The sequence below is a fragment of the Hermetia illucens genome, chromosome 3 (genome assembly GCF_905115235.1).
Source record: "Hermetia illucens chromosome 3, iHerIll2.2.curated.20191125, whole genome shotgun sequence".
Taxonomy (NCBI): Eukaryota; Metazoa; Arthropoda; class Insecta; order Diptera; family Stratiomyidae; genus Hermetia; species Hermetia illucens.
In genome coordinates, this window is record NC_051851.1 from 103,214,342 (window position 1) to 103,235,041 (window position 20,700).

The following is a 20,700-nucleotide window of genomic DNA, read 5'->3' on the forward strand; positions in this document are numbered from 1 at the left end:
GCCGACCATCAAATACTTGGGGGTGGTGATAGACAAGATGCTCAGCTATAAGCAGCACGTACAGTATGTTTGTGATAAATCATTCACTTCCAGTATGGCCCTGGCGAGGATGATGCCGAACGTGGGAGGGCCACGACATACCTCTAGATTGCTTATAGCCAGGGTGGTGAATCATGCTCTATGCGACCCCAGTTTGGAGCGAGGCGTTGCAGATGTCAGTTAATACTAGCAAACTGAATGCAGTCTATAGGAGGACAGCTCTGAGGGTATGCTCTGCCTTCAGGACTGTCTCAGATGATGCAGCATTGGTCATCTCTGGAATGATGCCGATTGACATCTTGGCAGATGAGATGACGAATATATACCATGCGAAGTCAATCTCTCCTTTATTGCAGACGAAGAACGCTGAGAGGGAGAGATCCATAAATAGATGGCAAGAGCGGTGGGAACGCTCGGGAAAGGGTCGGTGGACTCACAGGCTCATTCTTGCCATCAAGGAGTGGTTGGAGAGACGACACGACACGGTCAAATTAACTATAATCCCACCCAGTTTCTCAAGGGACATGGAGGATATCTCCAATACCTTCACAGGTTTAAATTGGAGACCTCACCCGACTGCCCAAATTGTGATGGAGTCCCAGAGGACCCAGAGCATGTATTCTTCCACTGTCCGAGATTTGTGGAAGAAAGGAGGAATCTAGAGGAGACTCTAGGAGAGATGCTGGTACCAGAAAATCTGGTGCCGAAAATGTTAGCACATGAAGAGAATTGGGAAGCGGTCAACTCCATGATCGCATCTATTCAAAATAAACTGCGAAAGGCAGAGGAAAGGAGAAAAGCGCGGTCACGTGCGCCGCGTATAGAAGAAAGGTGACAAAGCTAGAGTGAGCTGACTCCGCCCCGTGATGTAATACCTTATGGTGGTTCCGCGGGGCAGGGAGGGAGTTGGGGGTGGTTTTAGTGGGTAAAAATCCCACACGCTGGTATGTCCAAACCAGTGTCTTTTGAAGATTTCCACCTCCTCAAAAAAAAGGACAGACAGACATCGAATCGATTCTAATAAGGTTTTGTTTCACACAAAACCTTAAAAATGTGATAAAAAGGTACTAAACGGTAATTTTATGTGAGCGTGCTTAGGTAAGTTAAGTCATTGAGGGTTTACCGTGAGCACCTGTTTGGAGGACTTAATCCTACGGTCTTCTTAAGACACGGATTGATTTTGTGACCACAATCAGAGCCCCGCCTAGCCCAGTCTATGCCAAGTGCATGGCTTAGCATTTATACTGGTGGATGCAAGACCTACCTAAATCTCTACCGAACTAAGGAGTATAGCACCCGTGTTGAAACGGAACACCACGCCGATGCCCGAAGGCTTCTTCTCGCTTGAGCATAACCAACAACCCCCATGAAACTCCCACTAGGGGGCCGACCGCAAATAAACTGAGCTGTACTCACATACAACGGGAGTTCACCCGAAGTATGAGAGTCCAAGAGCTAGCTCGGTTTCCCTGGTGAGATTTCGTGACCAATTTGCCCGTGCAGACTCGGGTCTTTTCGCCCTGATTAGGCCTTTGGAGCATTCGCCTACTGCATCACGGCCGGCAAACCAAAGTGAGTACAGCGTCTCCCGGTGCCACCACTATGGAGGTTCTCCTCGGCCACTTGGTTTTAGTTTGGCTGATAAGGTTGCCGCCCCGTCTTCCTCACCGCCACCTCTGAGCACAGGTACAAGAAAAAAAAAAGATTTTCACCTCTACCTTGTGTCATGCCCATATATATCGCGTAAATTGACTACCAATATCGTTGGCCTGTGTGTGTGTGTGTGTGCTGGGAGAGAAGCTATAGCTTCTGAGCATTCAGGCCGTGTTGGCCCATAGTACTCGCCACCCCATCTAACGGAATATTCTGGATTCGTTAACATATCGCAGGATTTCCGTTAGTAGATGTGATGCCACCCGTCGCAACTGGAGAACACTGGCACCAAAGATCTGTTGCTTGATGCGTCCATAAGCGGGGCATTTGGATAGAAAATGCGCCGCTTCCTCATTACAGGAGGGACACGCATTATCTTTTTTTTTTATGGATGGAGGTGGAAATCTTAGAAAGACGCTGCTGCGCCAGGTTGCAGCAGTGTGTGGGATTCGCACCCACTAAAACCACCCCCACTCTTCCGCCCCTTCCCTCGGGACCACCGTAAAGTATTACTTCGCGGGGGAGGCTCTCTGGTACGCTATACCAGCTCGTCCATGTCACGTCTCCGTCGCGCCGCCTTCCGAGCTCGATCCAAATTCAGGAGTTCTGTCTGCACCAAGGCTACTGCCTCATTTACCGCCATCCAGTGTTCCTCCGACTTCAGCATCTCTTCCACCAGGTTCGAGGGCTCGATGCCCGCCCCTAAGATGCTGTTCAACCTCCTTTTCTGCTGCAGAAATCTGGGACAATGGAACATAACGTGCTCCGGGTCCTCGGGTGTAGCACCGCATTCAGGACAGTTGGGAGACTCGTCCAACTCGAAGCGATGCAAGTACTTCTTATAGCCACCGTGTCCCGTAAGGAACTGTGTCAGGTGGTAATTCAATTCTCCGTGCTTTCGGTTGACCCATTTCTCGATACACGGGATCAATGTATGGGTCCACCTGCCCTTGTCGGAGTTATCCCATCGTTGTTGCCACCTGCCACACAACTCTCTCCTGATGGCTTTTCGGAAATCCGCATTCACCTCGGCTAGATTTTCCTTCCGTTTTTCGTAGAGCCAGTGTGCTTCGCCCGCAAGAAGATCTATAGGGATTATTCCTGCGATGACGCACACTTCCTCTGTCGACTCCGTCCTAAATGTGTTGCACAGCTTTAGCGCAATTGGCCGGTATGCCGAACTTATCTTCCTCCGGTTGACAGCGTGGTTCAACGCTCCCGCCCAGACAGGGGCCGCATATAGCAGGATCGACCTCACCACTCCCGCGATGAGTAGCCTGCGACTATAATTCGGCCCTCCCACGTTAGGCATCATCCTTGCAAGGGATGAGCTGGCATTTGCTGCCTTCTCTCGCGCATAATCCAAGTGTCCATTGAAACTCAGCTTGGCATCGATCATCACCCCCAGGTATTTGACAACCGATTTTGAGACGACCTCACGATTACCAACCTGGATGGTAACCGTGTTGTTCTTCCTACGGTTGGTAATGAGGACCGCCTCCGTCTTTTCGTCCGTCAGGTCCAGCTTGGCCATTCGTAACCATCACTTGATGGTATGAATGGTTTCATTTGCATAAAGCTCCACGTCCTCGGGATGCTTTGCAATTGCAACTACCGCCAGGTCATCCGCAAAACCGATCAGCGTTGTTTCCTCCGGCACGCGAAGGCCAAGCACTCCGTTGTACATTATGTTCCACAGCAGCGGTCCCAATACAGAACCGTGCCTCGAGGTGCTGTCACAATGTACTCCTTCGGCCCGTCGTCCGTCTCGTACCAGAGAAGTCTGTCCGAAAAGTAACTTTCGATGAGCCGGGTCAAGTAGCTAGGAACACCCAGTTTGGCCAAAGCGCCCTTAATGCAGCCCCAGTTGGCTGAGTTAAAAGCATTTTTGACGTCCAGCGTCACCAGAGCACAGCATTTGCCCATGGCCATGGCATTTCGAGCCAATTCCACGACCTTTGCTACTGCATCGACCGTAGAACGGGCTCGCCGAAACCCAAATTGCCGCTCTGAAAGACCACCCGCAAGCTCGATGAACGGGAGCAGCCTGTTGTATATCACCCTCTCCAACATCTTCCCCATGGTGTATAAGAGACACATAGGGCGATATGAAGAGGACACGCCGGGTGGTTTTCGGGGCTTCGGTAGCAAGACCGGCTTCTGCCTCTTCCACTGGGCGGGAAACACTCCTTCCGCCATGCACGATTCGAATTTGCTTGCGAACCACCTTGGTCTGGCCTTGACCGCCACCTTCAGAGCCCTGTTCGGAATTCCGTCCAATCCCGGAGCCTTGCTGTCCCCAATACGTCTGCAGATTTCCCAAAGTTCCTCTTCGGTAACATCAGGGATCGAGAAGACGTCCTGCTGAGCTGCCAGTTGGGGTTCTCTTTCGTCCTGCTCCTGCTGCGGGAAAAGAGTTGTAATTATTTGCAACAAGAGCCGTGGGTATGTCACTTGAGGTGATTTTCGCCCGCGGATTTTCTTCATTACAACTTGGTAGGCTGTACCCCACGGATTCGTATTAGCCTCCATGTGGAGCTTCTGGTAGCATTCCCGCTTGCTACTCCGAATGGTTTTCTTAAGGTTGCTTCGCAGATCCCTGTATTCCTCCTCACGCTCCTGATGCTCCGGCCTTCCCCTTGTCTTGTGGGAAAGTCTCCTCGCTCGGAGACAAGAGGATCTCAAGGCAGTGATCTCTGTGTTCCACCAGTAGTTTGGCCTCTTACCGTGGGGCAGACGTCGTCGTGGCATCGTAGTGTCGCATGCTTCGGTTCACGCTGAGACAGCTGTGTGACCCTTTCCACCGCTGTTCCATCCGGATCATGGGCTCCCTCCAATGCGGCCAGGAATGTTTCCTCGTCGAAAGGTCCGATAGACCAGTCAACCGCCTTAGCCTTTCCACCTCCAGGGCGTCGTTGACTGGTTCCCCGGTTCCCAATGCGGAGGAAGATGGCCTGATGGTCACTGTGGGTGTAGTGCTCACTCACTTGCCAAGCCATCCCCCTCACCAGTGAAGTGCTAACAAATGTCAGGTCAACGATCGAACCCGACCCTCTTCCTGGAAAGGTGGGCACGCATCCAACGTTGGCCAGCTTGATGTCCAGCTCCGCAAATGACTCCAACAGAATTTGACCTCTGGTGTTCGTCGATCGGCTTCCCCACTCCAGGGCCCACGCGTTGAAATCGCCCGCAATGATTTTAGGGCTGCGGTCTCTAGCGTCCAACACCAAACTGTCTAACATCTCCTCATATTGTGCTAATGTTGCACTAGGAGGAGCATAGCAGCTGTAAATATGGACACCGTTGACCTTCGCCCTTATAAAACCGGCTGCCGGGGGGGGGGCCATGACTTCCTGAATGGCCTGTCTTCCGCACGCCCAGATTGCGGCGTTGCCAGACGCATCCACCGTCCAAGTCGCACTGCCGTGGTTTCTGTACGGCTCGCAAATAACCGCGACATCGACATTCGACTCTCCAATGGTTTGCGAGAGCAGGTCTTGAGTTGCCTCACAGTGATTGAGATTGATTTGTATCAATCTCATTTGGCTGTGCGGTTCAGCTCCCTCCTATATACCGGACATCTGCTGCTTCCCGCAACATGCCGGTCGTCCACGCCCTCTTTCCCACTACATAGCATACACCGTGGATCTCCGGTGCAATCTTTGATGAGGTGGCCCTCTTTCCCACACTTCCTGCAACTTCTCGACCTATCATGCTGGCTAGTGCATGCCGCCGCAAAATGGCCAAAATCGAGGCATCTGAAGCATCTCTTTAGAGATATTTGCTCCCTGAGCCTGCACACGACCCAACCTATTCTTACCTTGCCCGCGGTAATTAACTTAATAGCTGATTCTGCCGGCAAACTAATAATAGCGGTCTGTGTGCCACCATATGCCTTCTTCAACCTTTTTATGGCACTCTGGTCTATATCGCTGAGGTTGAACTGTTGCTTTAGCGCAGCACAGATGTCCTCCCGTGAGGTGACCTCATCTAGGTCCTTGCATTCAACCACTATCTCCTGTTTCCGAGCTCTTACCTCAGCTTCCTCTCCTAGTACACTTTCCACCGTCCCGCGGAAGTTATCGGCCGACTTGTCGGCGGATCTACTTAACTCCAGCATCAGATCCCCTCTCTGTGTTCGCCTGATACGGCTCACACTATCCCCCAAATCGTTCAATTCCGGGTCTGACTTCACCTTTCGAAGGATGTCGGCATATGACATATTTCCCTTCTTGGAAATAATTATTATTTCCGGGCGGAGCTTCTTTTTGTCCTTTTGCCTCTTGTTGCTCACCTTAGTCCATTGTTCGGGCCTCCGGGCGTTGGTTTCTTCCACTTTTGTAGGTGTTGTGGCTGCAATCGTGAGATTACCGACTTTCGCGGGTACTCTCGCCGGCTCCGCCTTCTTTGGTGAAGAGGATTTTTTCTCTTCGGGACTTGTTGTGGTCCAAGAGGCTCGCTGGTACCGTCTCTAGCCCGTTTTCCTGTCTTCCCGCCTGCCTTATCATGGGGAGGCGTCACCTGTGTTTCCCTTGTGACCTTGCCAACTGACGCTTGGGAATTCTTTTCTTCGAGTGCCTTGATATAAGACAATTTAATGCCTCTTATCAAGGCTCGAATATTTTGGTGGATATTCCGCCTCTCCTTGATGAACTCATTCATTTATTCGTTCCCCGAGTGTAACGAACGCCATTCTGGTATGTTCCCGTTTGCGGTCGCGTCTTGCGCCACAAGGAATGATGTCGATTAAGGGACAATTCGTGCTTCTTTCAGAGTCCCGCGACGAATCTCGACTACCAAAAAGAACCATTGTTTTCAGTGGTGATCTCCCAAGCTTCGAACTCCTCCTAAAAGGATCCGGTGTGGACCTAATTTCCACTCCACCACTATCTCTTGTAGCATTAGATGCCACAGTAGCCAAGTTTCCCACTACTGAGGCACTGCGGTCGTTGGATATCGACGGCCGGGAGCCCGCTTACTCACTCCCAAAAACCGCCGGCACTGGGTTTCCGAAGCCCTGCACCGTAAAAAAACTACTTTTCTCCTCTTCCATATTTGGTTCAATTTCTGGGTGTCATAGCCATAGCCAATTTTGATCCACGGGTGGGCGTTTACTTTCCACCTACCCGGCCTGCGCATAAGCATGCCCATACACGCACATCTCCGGATGCGTGCATGTGCATGCCCATGACACATTCGCCGAGCATTCCCTTATCCGCACGAAGGGACGCGCCTGATGGGAGATTTGGCAACTCCGCACAGGGGACACGTATTATCTTGAATAATTCCTATTCTGAACATATGCCCAGCTAGTGAATTATGACCTGTCAGAATGCCCACAATACTCCTCTAAGTCCTCCTGCTTTTCGACAGGATAAACTTTGCTTTATGCATATTCGGTTCTGGCAGGGAAAGTTTGGTGTGTCTAGCAGCATTTAGGCTGTGCCACCTGTCATTGTGGGAAGCTTGTCCCCAGTTTTTGAAAGCAGCCTCAGCAAATGCTACTGGTATTCCAATTGCTGGTTCCGGTCCCGGCTTGGGAGAGATTAACCCCTCTTTCGCTAAAGCATCCGAGATTTCATTTCCCTCTACGCCACAGTGAATAGGTACCCACAGTAGTTCCACCGTAGTCAATCTATAGATAGAGATCAAACGATTTCTCCATTTCTGAACGATTTTCGAGGTGATCAAAGGGCTACTCAACTCTCTCAATGCAGCTTGGCTATCACTGCAGATTGCGATGCACCTGCCCTTCAACCGATCGTCAATCACTCAGTTTGCCGCCCTCAGGCGGATTGAAAAATCTTTGCATATGGCCCGAAAGGAAAAGTCTACTTTATTTCCGGCTCCAGAACCGTGTTCCGTTTTGACCTACAGTTCTTTGCAGTGCGGTTAGTTTATGGTGAAAACCTTTTTGCCTTATCTCAACCCACTATATTACGGATGCATAAGCGAACATTGGCCTAATGATAGCAACGTATATCCACATTACCACATGAGGCCTGAGCCTCCATGTCGAGGCAAAGGTCTGTCTGCACAGCCTATATGCTATGAGAGTTCGTTTCATCTTTACCTCTACATGTTTGTTCGAAAGAAGCTTTTTATTTAGAGTGACTCCCAAATATTTCACTGCTTCGGAGAATTGAAAAGTTGTACCTCTCATCTCAGGGAGGCAAAGTCCATCCAGTTTTCTGCTTTTTGTGAATAATACCATTCTGGTTTCATTTGGATTAATTGAAAGACCATGTCTGAGGTACCAAGTGTCCAGACTAATGGCACGTTGTCTATTTCTACACATCCTCTAAGATCCCGATCAACAGCGAGCACAGCCACGCCATCAGCATAAACTTGAGCGTGTATTGGCAAATTTTGCAGTTCGCATAGTAGTGAGTTGATCAGCATACTCCACAGAGGTGGCTACAGCCTACCTCCTTGGGGCAGCCTTTCGTTGCTTCTGCTGTTAGGTAGCGATCGACACCCACTTCAGCACACATCAATCTCTGCGTTAGCGTAGCCTGGATACATTTAATTATAGCATCATAAACAACATGCGCTCTGGCGGTATTACAATTTTTTTTAAAAAGCCGCACAGCCAAATGCCCCTCACGAACACCCCCATCGCGTACTGACCCTTCACAGTTGCATTCTCTATCTTTGTAACCAAAGAATGAAGAGCGGACTCACAAGACTTTCCACGCTGGTGACGCTCGAATGTGACGCTCAACCAGTCACTCCAAACTTTTCAGCAAGTATGAAGTCAAGTTGATCTGTCTGAAGTTTTTTGGATTAGAATAGTCATCTTTCCCAGGTTTTGGTATAAAGACTACCTTAACTTTTTACCAAGAGGGAAACACGTAGCCTGGAGCAAGACTGCTCGAAAGATATGTCTTAGAGGTTGCTCTAAGTGCTCCATACCCTCCTTTAGCATTGCTAGATAGATGCCATTCATGCCGGGTGCTTTGAAATATTCAAAGGACAGTATGGTAGCTCTCATCTTTTCATGGGTAACAACCGCTTTCGCAGTGTTCCAGTTCCCCTTGCAGCACTTGCATATTGAAGGGGTTGTAAGAACCGTAAAATCTCCCCTTACCACTTCTCTCACCCGTTCTCCCGGGTGGTGGACTTCCAGGAGGGTCTGTACTGATTCCAGTCTGGAGCTCGTGAAAGTACCGTCGGGTTTTCTAAGAGAATCCAACTTGGCCGACTCATCCTTTTTAAGGACTCTGCACGGCCTTGAAGTCTCAGTTTCGCCTTCCAGTTCCTCACAGTACGCTCTGAAGAAATCTCGTTTCCAACACCTAACGAGCCTCTTATATTCACGTTGTGAGTTCCGGAAGTTTAGCCAATCTTCGTTATTACTTTTGCAAGCGCGGTTCAGACGTCGCCTGGTTGATATCCTGAGTTTTTGCAGTTCCCCGTTCCATCAAGGAACCGTTTTACCGCTTTGGCCTCGGGAAATAGGACAAGCTTCTTCATAGCACTCTAAAAGCACTCAGTTCAGAGTTTCCAATTCATTTTCAAGAGCTAAAGGAGTGCTTAGTCGTCTAGGGAGCTGTATTTTGTTGCCAAGAAGTTTATTGAACTTTGTCCGATCCTAGGGTTTTCCTAGGGTTTCGTCTTTGTATTACAGACTATTCGCGCGAAATAGTCAGATTGAATTCTAGGTATCGGTGATCTGACAGTGAGACCTCGTCTGGCACCCGCCAGTGTGTAATCAACTCTAACACTTTTGAGATACAGATTGTTAGGTCAATTACTTCGCTTCTTCTCGGTCCCACGAACGTAGGGGTGCCGCTGAACTGATGAAATCAAATAGTTTCTTTCCTCGTTGGCCTACTGTTATACATTGTTCTTCGAGAGAGGAGCATGAAGAATGCATATCTAAACATGTATGAGACGATACAATGAAAGGGGCAAAATAGGGGAGGGAATAAATCACTCGTAATGCAGATCACAAAAGAAGGGCAAAGAAAATGAATATAACTTATAGAAATCATTTTTCAAGTGATTCGCCGTTTATAGACTGGAGCTCGAGCAAATGCTACGAATGTTCAGCTAAGGTAAGGTTTAGCGATTGTGGAGGCATATAGAGTCGACGTGGAACATTATACAATATTCTCTTGCTGAGAAGGAAATATACTTGGGTTTTTTATTCTACTGGAAGGCAAACGGTTGTTCTAAGATGGCGTTTCGCAACAAATTGAAGCACAGCACATCTAAGTGTACTTTTCATGCATGACCTAGTCAATAAATAATCAATCAATCAATAAATCAATCATGCATTGCATGTATGTCGCAAATTCTAAACTCTGCATTGGGTTGCCTATAGACATACTGCTCTCTATCAAACGGCGTCCACGCATATTTGCGAAACCTTAACAAAAAGTCTCAAGCACAAACGTGTGGACAAGGAGTTTCGTTTGGTTGACAGCGCTTGTTGACGATCTGGCGCGTGCCCACACTTGCCAAACATCAACAAACGTGTGGACAACTGCCCATCCACTATTGGAATATGGGTATAAAGTCCTTTTTAATAAAATGAAACAAATATAATAATTTTGACATGCATAATCAATGTAAATATTTGTTGAAGATTTGGAGTTTACGGCAAGCGTCTAGACGGTGTTTAAGATTTTTATAGCACGCTCCTTCACAAAAACAAGTGGTTTTGTCAACTTTACTTTGTCCAAGCGACTATGAAACGTCCCTACCTGTAATACTCTGCTCCAAAGTGAACTTTCCGCCGGTGGATGTCACGACATCTTTCTTCAATATCGTAGCGCTTTTGAATGGACTTTCAGTGAATCACGTCGCGTTGGTTTTTAACTGCAAGGGGTCGCTGCACTTTATGTTCAACTTAATGAGGTATTTGATACCTTTTATGACGTGGTGGGCTGCATTCATCGAGACCGCTACTATGTTTTTGTGATATTATGGAAATGTTGGGCTATTTCCCAATTTCACGAAGTGACGACAGGTAGCATAACGATATCAGTTCCACTTTTCAGTCATGTTATCATTCCCAAATCGTGATATATTGAAAAGCACTGAAAAGTACCTATTTAACTAAAAAAGTACTGAAAAGTAAGAGAAAGTACTAAGGTACTGATGATCTACAAAAGGTATTAAATTTAGCATCTTTGCTACTAAAAAGACAGCACTACTTCCAAGTTCTTGAAGTTCTGTCACATTGGCGCACTAAACTCATAGTAACTATAATATCAATTTTCTGCATTTCTGTTAAAATTACTTCAACTTTTGCCTTTTCATGCCCAGAAACCATTAACAAAAAACCGCTAAGAAAATTGTGGATCCTTTGCATAGACCAGATATTCCCAGGCTTTATGCATTTCCAGCAACTCCGGGAATTCTATCTCAAATCAATTTCAACTCAACTGTATGATGATATGTCGCTGCTGCAACTACAATCACTTGTGTATTGTGGTGCAGTTGCGGCTATTAGATTGCACGGTCAGAAGATTCGCTTTCGCGTTATTGGTTTGAGTGACAAAAGAGATCCACCATGGAAAATTCGTCTGGAACGTCGGCGGGGCGGTATGGCGAAAGTTATTCCAGACGTGCCCAGAATGCAACATACGCGAGGAACCAGCGGAGTTTTTCAGATCTCTCAACGAATCCCAACAGAGCGCCCAGACAATACAGGTCTCGGTGACGGAAGCGAAAGAGTATTGGGGTGGACTGCCCAGCATGCTGAGCATGCTGAGTGGATCACCGCCGAAGGCACTCGCCATGCCAATACACCTGGCATGAATTTTGCGGATGTAACCGAAGAGGAAGTTCGACGAGCCATAAACAGCTCGAAGAACTGGAGGGACCCAGGTCTGGATCGGGTGCAGAATTTCTGGTATAAGAAATTTACCAGCGTACACAGTCGGTTGGCACGCAGTATAAATGAGGTCATGAGTCGGCCGGAGGAATTTCCACCTTTCCTCACTGCGGGGATTACCTACCTTATCCCTAAGAAGGACACGGTGCAGGACCCCGCACACACAAGACCGATCACTTGCTTACCAACCCTCTACAAATTCATCACGTCCATTATTAGTGGAAGGATTAATGCGCACCTCGAGACCAACAATATTCTGTCCGAGGAGCAGAAGGGCTGCCGAGTTGGGTCAAGGGGTTGCAAAGAGCAACTCATTATCGACTCGGTAGTTGTAGGACAAGCAACTAGAGGCCAGAGAAACCTCTTCAGTTGCTACATCGATTATGCCAAGGCTTTCGACAGCGTTCCGCATACCTGGCTAATCGATATCCTACATCTGTATCGCATTGATCCGAAACTAATAAAGTTTTTGGCGACAGTCATGGAAGGGTGGCATACCACCTTATCAGTCCGTACATCTGAGGGTGCTAATACCTCAGAGCCTATCCGTATACGGAGGGGCATCTTCCATGGGGATTCATTGAGTCCTCTTTGGTTTTGTATGGCACTGAACCCCCTTTCATGGCTACTGAATGATGCTAGAGGGCATGGTTTTGCAATAAAGTATGACCTACGTGCTAAGTGCGAACTGACACACTTGATGTACTTAGATGACATCAAGCTGTATGCTGGTACTGACGACCATCTTAGAAGTCTGTTGCGAATAATAGACATGTTCAGCCGTGATATTCAGATGGAGTTTGGATTAGACAAGTGTCGAATCCAAGCCATCCGCAAAGGTCATCACGAGCCACATGCCGGACATAGCATTGGTGACCTCCACATCGAAGCTATGACCGAGACAGACTTCTACAAGTACCTAGGAATTCTGCAAGCAACCCAGGCTCGAGTTGGTGATCTGAAAGAAGCTCTGCTGTCCGAATTCCTGCGACGTGTAAAGCTGGTGCTGAAATCGCATCTCTCGGGGAAGAATAAAATAAGCGCGTTGAATGTATTCGCCATCCCTTCACTGGTTTATGCATTCGGAATATTGCCGTGGACGAAGACCGATCTGGAAAACGTCCAGCGGCGGATACGGACAACTATGTCCAAATTCCGAATGCATCACCCAAAGTCCGCCGTGGAGCGGATGAACCTGCCTCGTGACATCGGAGGTAGGGGCGTGGTTGACGTGGCGGCACAACATCATCGCCAAGTCGACTCGCTGCGCGCTTATTTTTACAGCAAAGAGCAGGCGAGTCCCTTGCATGAGCTGTCTGTAAGGCAGACTGTGGACTGGCTCCACTTAACTTGAAGGATCGATCCTTCAATCCTCTGAGTGGGGTGAAGTCGGACCAAGAGCGGATCGATGAATAGAAGTCGAAGGCAATGCACGGTAAACATGTGAATTGTCTTTGGCAGCCATTTGTCGATTTGCATCTGTCGAACAGATGGCTGTGTGCTGGGGAGCTCTTTGCTGAGACGGAGGGGTTTATGTGTGCCATTCAGGATGGCGTGGTCGCCACCCGAGCTTATAAAAAGCTCATCATGAAAGAACGGGTGGAGAACGACCAGTGCAGAATGTGTGGTTCGGCGTTAGAGACGTTGGACCATCTCATTTCTGGCTGTACTCTTATGGCACCGGTGCAATACATCACCAGGCATAATGCTGTATGTAAGGTTATCCATCAAAACCTTGCATATAAGCATGGGCTGATCACGGGAACATGTCCGGTTTACCGATATGAGCCGCAAGCAGTACTTGATAGTTCTGCTTACAGCATGTATTGGGACCGGCAAGTTCTGACTGATCGCCATACTCTACATAACAAGTCTAACGAACTGTTAGTTGACAAGACGGGTCGCTCCCCGTATATTATTGATGTTGCTATCCCCCATAATAGCAACATTGAACGGAAATACGTGGAGAAGAATATGAACTATGAGCCATTGGAAATAATTTTTTGAACGAATGGTACAGATGTTCGGCCTGGTTAGGGTTTATCGATTGGGGAAACATATAGCATCAGCGCGGGGCATTATACAATAACCATTGTGGTGTGAAGATGAAGTATACCCGCGGTTGTAGTCCTGCTGGAAAGCAAACGACTGTTCTATGCCTAAGGTGGGACACAAAATACAGCCCATTACAGTATACTTCTTTTTTCTGTTCTTTTCAATAAATCCGATCACTCTGGTCGCTTTGCATCGTTAATTTAATTGCCGCCAGGCCACAGAACTGAATACCAAGAGTCTAAGATTTTTATTTGTATTTTCTCGGTCATTTTCGGAGGTGACCGTCCTCTTCTGGCCAGCCGAATATGAAACTTTGCTACCCACAATACCCTGCCGGTGCTCTTAAAATGAATGCCCGCCGTCCATGTCGCGAGATCTTCCAATGCCGTGGCGACGTTGAGTAGAATTTTATGTGAACTTCCATTGTTTTCGAATTGTTCCGCAGTGGGTCACCCCACTTTATGTCCTACTTAGTTGTTTACTTTATACCCCGAGAACTTCAAATTGTTGCTGCTGAAATATTGCACAATCCAAGCAATTTTTTCTTCGCCAGATGTTAAGGCATACACTCTCTACCGATATCTGTTCAAATACATTAAATAATAGTATATCACTTCAATTTTCAGTAATTGACTGCTAACACCCTTCCTCCTTGGAAATTGCAGCAATGTAGGCTATAACATAAAGCATGATCTTACAAAATTTGGAGGAAATTGCACTATTACTGATGAAGTTATAATAGGTCAAAGGTGTTGCTTCTGTGCAATTCAAGACTTTGAATGTCAGTATCCCTCGAAAGTGGATAATTTATGCATATATTACGTGTTAGGTATTAATGGGACAAATGCCCACTTAAATCTTTTTATACAAGAAATACACAAAATCCTTCACAACTGAGGTGTCCAGCTCCCGGTTTCCCGACTAGTTGGTAGTTGTTTTGATGAACTTCTTCACGTTTGCTGATAATGTTAAAATCGTAGTGTGAACTGCATGGAATTAACTATAATCGACAGAGTACTTTGCACAGCAAATTAGCAAGTGCAACTGCCACGCACTCAAAGTTCCTTACATAGGGAAACACAGAACCTTTTTGTTCCTGAAACATTCAGCTTCCGGTTTCCCAACTCGTTCGCTGTTGTCATTGTTATCAGTGGTGAATGGGTGGCTTGTTTGACCAAGTGCTTTATTCCTTTCAAATATTTGCATTATCGGTAGAGTGAACCCTAAACTTTAAATACAAAATTTCATGTAACCACAATGTTCAATTTATCCACGTAGTAAAAATCGCCTGACAAATTTCTGGCGCCATAAACAAATGGTTGCCGAAAGCATCGAGGAATGTGGATCCAACCTAGGAGGAAAAAGCGAATAGCTTCCACACCTGAAGCGCTAAGTTCCTGTTTCCGACTTGTTTCTGTTCAAGGGAATGAATACTTCCTTAATTCATTCTATAAAAAACACAGATGTTTTGTGGTGTATTCTATTAAGTGAGCTTCCAATATGGTTGAAATTGACAATGGATAACAATGAATAAATATAGCAGGTACAATGAAAATACATCGTTTAGAGTCGTTTCAATAATTTATTCACTGTAAATAGAGTATTTTATGTTTGGTTTTAATGAAATTTAACTTTCGACTTGCATTCAATATACTATATACTGTAATAAATTAAAATCTTTATGATTGTGATAAACATTTTTGTACAATATTTAAAATGAGTTATTTATTCTAGGTTCACGTCACAACAACAGCTTTGAAAATGCATTTGTTTTGTTGAAAAAGTGCTGGCCAAAGAAAGGATCTTATTACATCGGACCGCCAATTGGAAACAGGATGTCGTTCATGCTTTTCGGGCCGTAGGAAACCTGCAAAAATCCCGGAAATATGAATATTAAAAATATAATTGGGTACTATAAATTGCTAGTCTGATGGGGAAAATACACTCAAAATTAGGAAGAATAGAATTTAAACAAAATATTTTCGAGCATATATAAAAAAGAAGCTACAGTTTCCTTATGTCATAGGTAGGCCAACTAGGAAGGGCTCACGGTCATGATTCTTTGCCACAGTAAAGCCATTTGCATGAAAGTGCGATAGTGATAAGTCATAACAAGTTAACATTGTAATTAGTCCAGGCAGACACTTGAACATGGTCTATATAGTCTTTGTTTAAGTGAAACTTCTTGAATATCACGGGTTTAATAATAATAATAATCGTTGGCGCAGCAATCCATATTGGATCAGGGCCTTGAAGTGTGTTAGAGCACTTCATTCAAGACCGTAATGGTACACTACAGTATACTGTAGGAGGCAATGTGGTCAGCATTGCGCGCGCCCGAGATTATTACCCTGATTTGACTCGGTACTCATTCACAGCTGAGTCCACTGGTATCCGACGTCAAATCACGATACAAATCCCACTGTCACCAGGCCTTCCGTACGACAGCCTTGCGCTCTAACCACTCAGCTATCCGGACACATTCGGGTTTAGAAACTTCAAATAATAGATAATTTGAATGAAAATGCAAGTTGCGAAAAGCGTAAGCTTCCTCCTTATTTGCTGCACTATTAAAAAACACTTCATCCTATTATTATTTATGCGAGTTATCACAATCTCGGCAGATGCCGGATTTTACCTAATACTAGCACTAAGTGCCAAGCATTTAGGCTCGGACGATCCTACCTACTGAAAAACTAAAAGGGGCACTGGTGTTGGTGGCCGGTGGTAGGTCAGTGGGAGAATCCGTCGAGTACTCCCCGCAACATCGAGCACGTATGCAGAATGGTGTACTTCTGCATGGTTTGAACCAGACTGTGCGAAAGTCCCAGGACATCAAGGGAAGCCGTCAGGGATTTAGGTACAATACCTGTAGCAGACAATATTATAGGAACTACAACCACCCGCTCGAGACGCCAAATTTCTTTGATTTCCCGAGCCAATGGCTCATAATTCACCTTCTTCTCCACGTATTTCCGTTCAATGTTGCTATTATGGGGGATAGCAACATCAATAATATACGGGGAGCGACCCGTCTTGTCAACTAACAGTACGTCAGGCTTGGTGTGTGCGGTATGGCGATCAGTCAGAACTTGCCGGTCCCAATACATGCTGTAAGCAGAACTATCAAGTACTGCTTGCGGCTCATATCGGTAAACCGGACATGTTCCCGTGATCAGCCCATGCTTATATGCAAGGTTTTGATGGATAACCTTACATACAGCATTATGCCTGGTGATGTATTGCACCGGTGCCATAAGAGTACAGCCAGAAATGAGATGGTCCAACGTCTCTAACGCCGAACCACACATTCTGCACTGGTCGTTCTCCACCCGTTCTTTCATGATGAGCTTTTTATAAGCTCGGGTGGCGACCACGCCATCCTGAATGGCACACATAAACCCCTCCGTCTCAGCAAAGAGCTCCCCAGCACACAGCCATCTGTTCGACAGATGCAAATCGACAAATGGCTGCCAAAGACAATTCACATGTTTACCGTGCATTGCCTTCGACTTCTATTCATCGATCCGCTCTTGGTCCGACTTCACCCCACTCAGAGGATTGAAGGATCGATCCTTCAAGTTAAGTGGAGCCAGTCCACAGTCTGCCTTACAGACAGCCGCATGCAAGGGACTCGCCTGCTCTTTGCTGTAAAAATAAGCGCGCAGCGAGTCGACTTGGCGATGATGTTGTGCCGCCACGTCAACCACGCCCCTACCTCCGATGTCACGAGGCAGGTTCATCCGCTCCACGGCGGACTTTGGGTGATGCATTCGGAATTTGGACATAGTTGTCCGTATCCGCCGCTGGACGTTTTCCAGATCGGTCTTCGTCCACGGCAATATTCCGAATGCATAAACCAGTGAAGGGATGGCGAATACATTCAACGCGCTTATTTTATTCTTTCCCGAGAGATGCGATTTCAGCACCAGCTTTACACGTCGCAGGAATTCGGACAGCAGAGCTTCTTTCAGATCACCAACTCGAGCCTGGGTTGCTTGCAGAATTCCTAGGTACTTGTAGAAGTCTGTCTCGGTCATAGCTTCGATGTGGAGGTCACCAATGCTATGTCCGGCATGTGGCTCGTGATGACCTTTGCGGATGGCTTGGATTCGACACTTGTCTAATCCAAACTCCATCTGAATATCACGGCTGAACATGTCTATTATTCGCAACAGACTTCTAAGATGGTCGTCAGTACCAGCATACAGCTTGATGTCATCTAAGTACATCAAGTGTGTCAGTTCGCACTTAGCACGTAGGCCATACTTTATTGCAAAACCATGCCCTCTAGCATCATTCAGTAGCCATGAAAGGGGGTTCAGTGCCATACAAAACCAAAGAGGACTCAATGAATCCCCATGGAAGATGCCCCTCCGTATACGGATAGGCTCTGAGGTATTAGCACCCTCAGATGTACGGACTGATAAGGTGGTATGCCACCCTTCCATGACTGTCGCCAAAAACTTTATTAGTTTCGGATCAATGCGATGCAGATGTAGGATATCGATTAGCCAGGTATGCGGAACGCTGTCGAAAGCCTTGGCATAATCGATGTAGCAACTGAAGAGGTTTCTCTGGCCTCTAGTTGCTTGTCCTACAACTACCGAGTCGATAATGAGTTGCTCTTTGCAACCCCTTGACCCAACTCGGCAGCCCTTCTGCTCCTCGGACAGAATGTTGTTGGTCTCGAGGTGCGCATTAATCCTTCCACTAATAATGTACGTGATGAATTTGTAGAGGGTTGGTAAGCAAGTGATCGGTCTTGTGTGTGCGGGGTCCTGCATCGTGTCCTTCTTAGGGATAAGGTAGGTAATCCCCGCAGTGAGGAAAGGTGGAAATTCCTCCGGCCGACTCATGACCTCATTTATACTGCGTGCCAACCGACTGTGTACGCTGGTAAATTTCTTATACCAGAAATTCTGCACCCGATCCAGACCTGGGTCCCTCCAGTTCTTCGAGCTGTTTATGGCTCGTCGAACTTCCTCTTCGGTTACATCCGCAAAATTCATGCCAGGTGTATTGGCATGGCGAGTGCCTTCGGCGGTGATCCACTCAGCATGCTCAGCATGCTGGGCAGTCCACCCCAATACTCTTTCGCTTCCGTCACCGAGACCTGTATTGTCTGGGCGCTCTGTTGGGATTCGTTGAGAGATCTGAAAAACTCCGCTGGTTCCTCGCGTATGTTGCATTCTGGGCACGTCTGGAATAACTTTCGCCATACCGTCGTAACCGACTGCATATGACAGAAAGTTTCTGTTTTAGTGTGTCCAGAATTTCAACAACGGGTGTCTCACAGGGGGTGGCATAGTTCCGGTAAACCCTCTGCACTTTATTTCTCACCCTTCGGCTGGCACTGCCAGTGCTGATCTGAATCAGTCTAGCAATGTCCTGCCTTAGTGAGCCCCGCCGACGTTCCAGACGAATTTTCCATGGTGGATCTCTTTTGTCACTCAAACCAATAACGCGAAAGCGAATCTTCTGACCGTGCAATCTAATAGCCGCAACTGCACCACAATACACAAGTGATTGTAGTTGCAGCAGCGACATATCAGCACACAGTCGAGATGCAATCTCATCATTGATTTGAGATAGAATTCCCGGAGTTGCTGGAGATGCAGAGAGCCTGGGAAGACCTGGTCTAAGCAAAGAATCCATATCCGAGAATTCTATACACGCTCTTTGGAATTCGTCCCGAACCTCAGCGGAAACCTCAGCTGGACGGTGGAGAAGAGTGCTTCGGCGAGTACTGCACCTGTTGCCTGCAGTGCGGCGTGGTGTTGTTGATGGCGCCGCCTCTGCCCCCATCGACTCTCGGTCACCAGTTTCCCCGATGACTTCATGTCGAGCACGCTCCCTGATGGTGGCCGGGATTGTGTCGCTGCGAGTAATGAAGCGGTACTGGTCTGCGACTCGCTGCACAGTCACGTGCGCGAATTGCGGGAAACGCTCGACGAATCTCTGGTGCAACAAGGGACGGTAAGATGTTGTACCCGCCCCCGCCGTTATTTTGTAGTAGGAGCGAATGATGAAGAGGTTCATTTCTTCAGTCCATTTCATCCGCTTCCTACGCGAACCTGCTGAAGTGGTCGCCACAGATTGTAGCGAAACAGCTGCAGCAGGCGGAGCTGTGCTCCTGGTCGTCGTGGCGCCTAGACGTCGAACCGCCCCACGACTAGCGGTTTCGACGCCGTGCTGTCCATTACGAGAGCCCGACCTAGTCACCAAGTCAGACGACTCCCGCCAGCTATCCGTACCGGACTTCAAATTTCTCCTTCTTCTCATTGTTGGTGGTGCATTTTATTCCTAGCTGCCAGGTGTTGAGATTGCTTACTTAGTGAGTAATCTGCAAGGCTGCAAAGTTCCTGCACTTTCCTCACCTATTATTATTATTATTCTGTTAAAAATTTGGCTGCCCACGGTGCATCGAATATATGAACAAGTCTGGAAACCGGATGCTCGGCGCTTCAGGTATGAAAGGTTTTGTTTGTTTCTTCTGTGTGTATATTCAAGTGCAGAACTATCCCATTTGTCCGTAGCCCGTTATGTATATGCATTTAGCATGTTAGACTACTCACTTTATTGTGATATTGATATTTAGTTACAGTAAAATTACACGGTAAAGTCAGCTTTAAGCTACTGCAACTTGGTTAGTATTACTATGATTTTGATCAAATTTGGGGATAATATGACTCATTACCACCACTACTTTTATAACTCTGGGATATACTTAAGCAGGGTTTTACTCAATTTCCCTAAACATATTGTAATACACTGTTATTAACTTAATTTGAAAGGATATCGATATGTAGAGTATTTTGAGGCCTGGAGGCAGCTTCATGATTTTTTTTCAGATTTTTCGATTGGGTAGTTTCTGAGAATGGGTCCGTTAAAGAAATCATCACTTTCCACCCTTCCCGCTCCCCGCCTTTCCAACAAATGTCAAAACTAAGATCGGCTTCGAAAAGTACTAATCGAGACCTTTCATTTGATACTCAACATGACTATATTCGGTGAAAAAATTGTTTACACCCCCCTTTTACATGTATGGGAACCCCCCTAAATCTCAACGTAGGAGGATATCACTCACTGCATGTCTGGGCGTT

At 47.0% G+C, this 20,700-nt stretch overlaps 1 protein-coding gene across 2 annotated transcripts in view; it reads right to left on the reverse strand.

Moving 5' to 3' along the window:
- Nucleotides 1–15,156: 15,156 nt before the first annotated feature.
- The window catches only part of LOC119652954, a 49,443-nt gene continuing 43,899 nt past the window's right edge, over nucleotides 15,157–20,700 (reverse strand). Inside the window, exon 6 of one of the 2 annotated variants that reach the window (XM_038057348.1) lies at nucleotides 15,157–15,461. In XM_038057348.1, the coding sequence (XP_037913276.1) occupies nucleotides 15,331–15,461 (131 nt within the window). In that variant the 3' untranslated portion in view covers nucleotides 15,157–15,330. The remainder of the gene's footprint in view (nucleotides 15,462–20,700) is intronic. The other variant, XM_038057347.1, reaches the window with a different exon arrangement.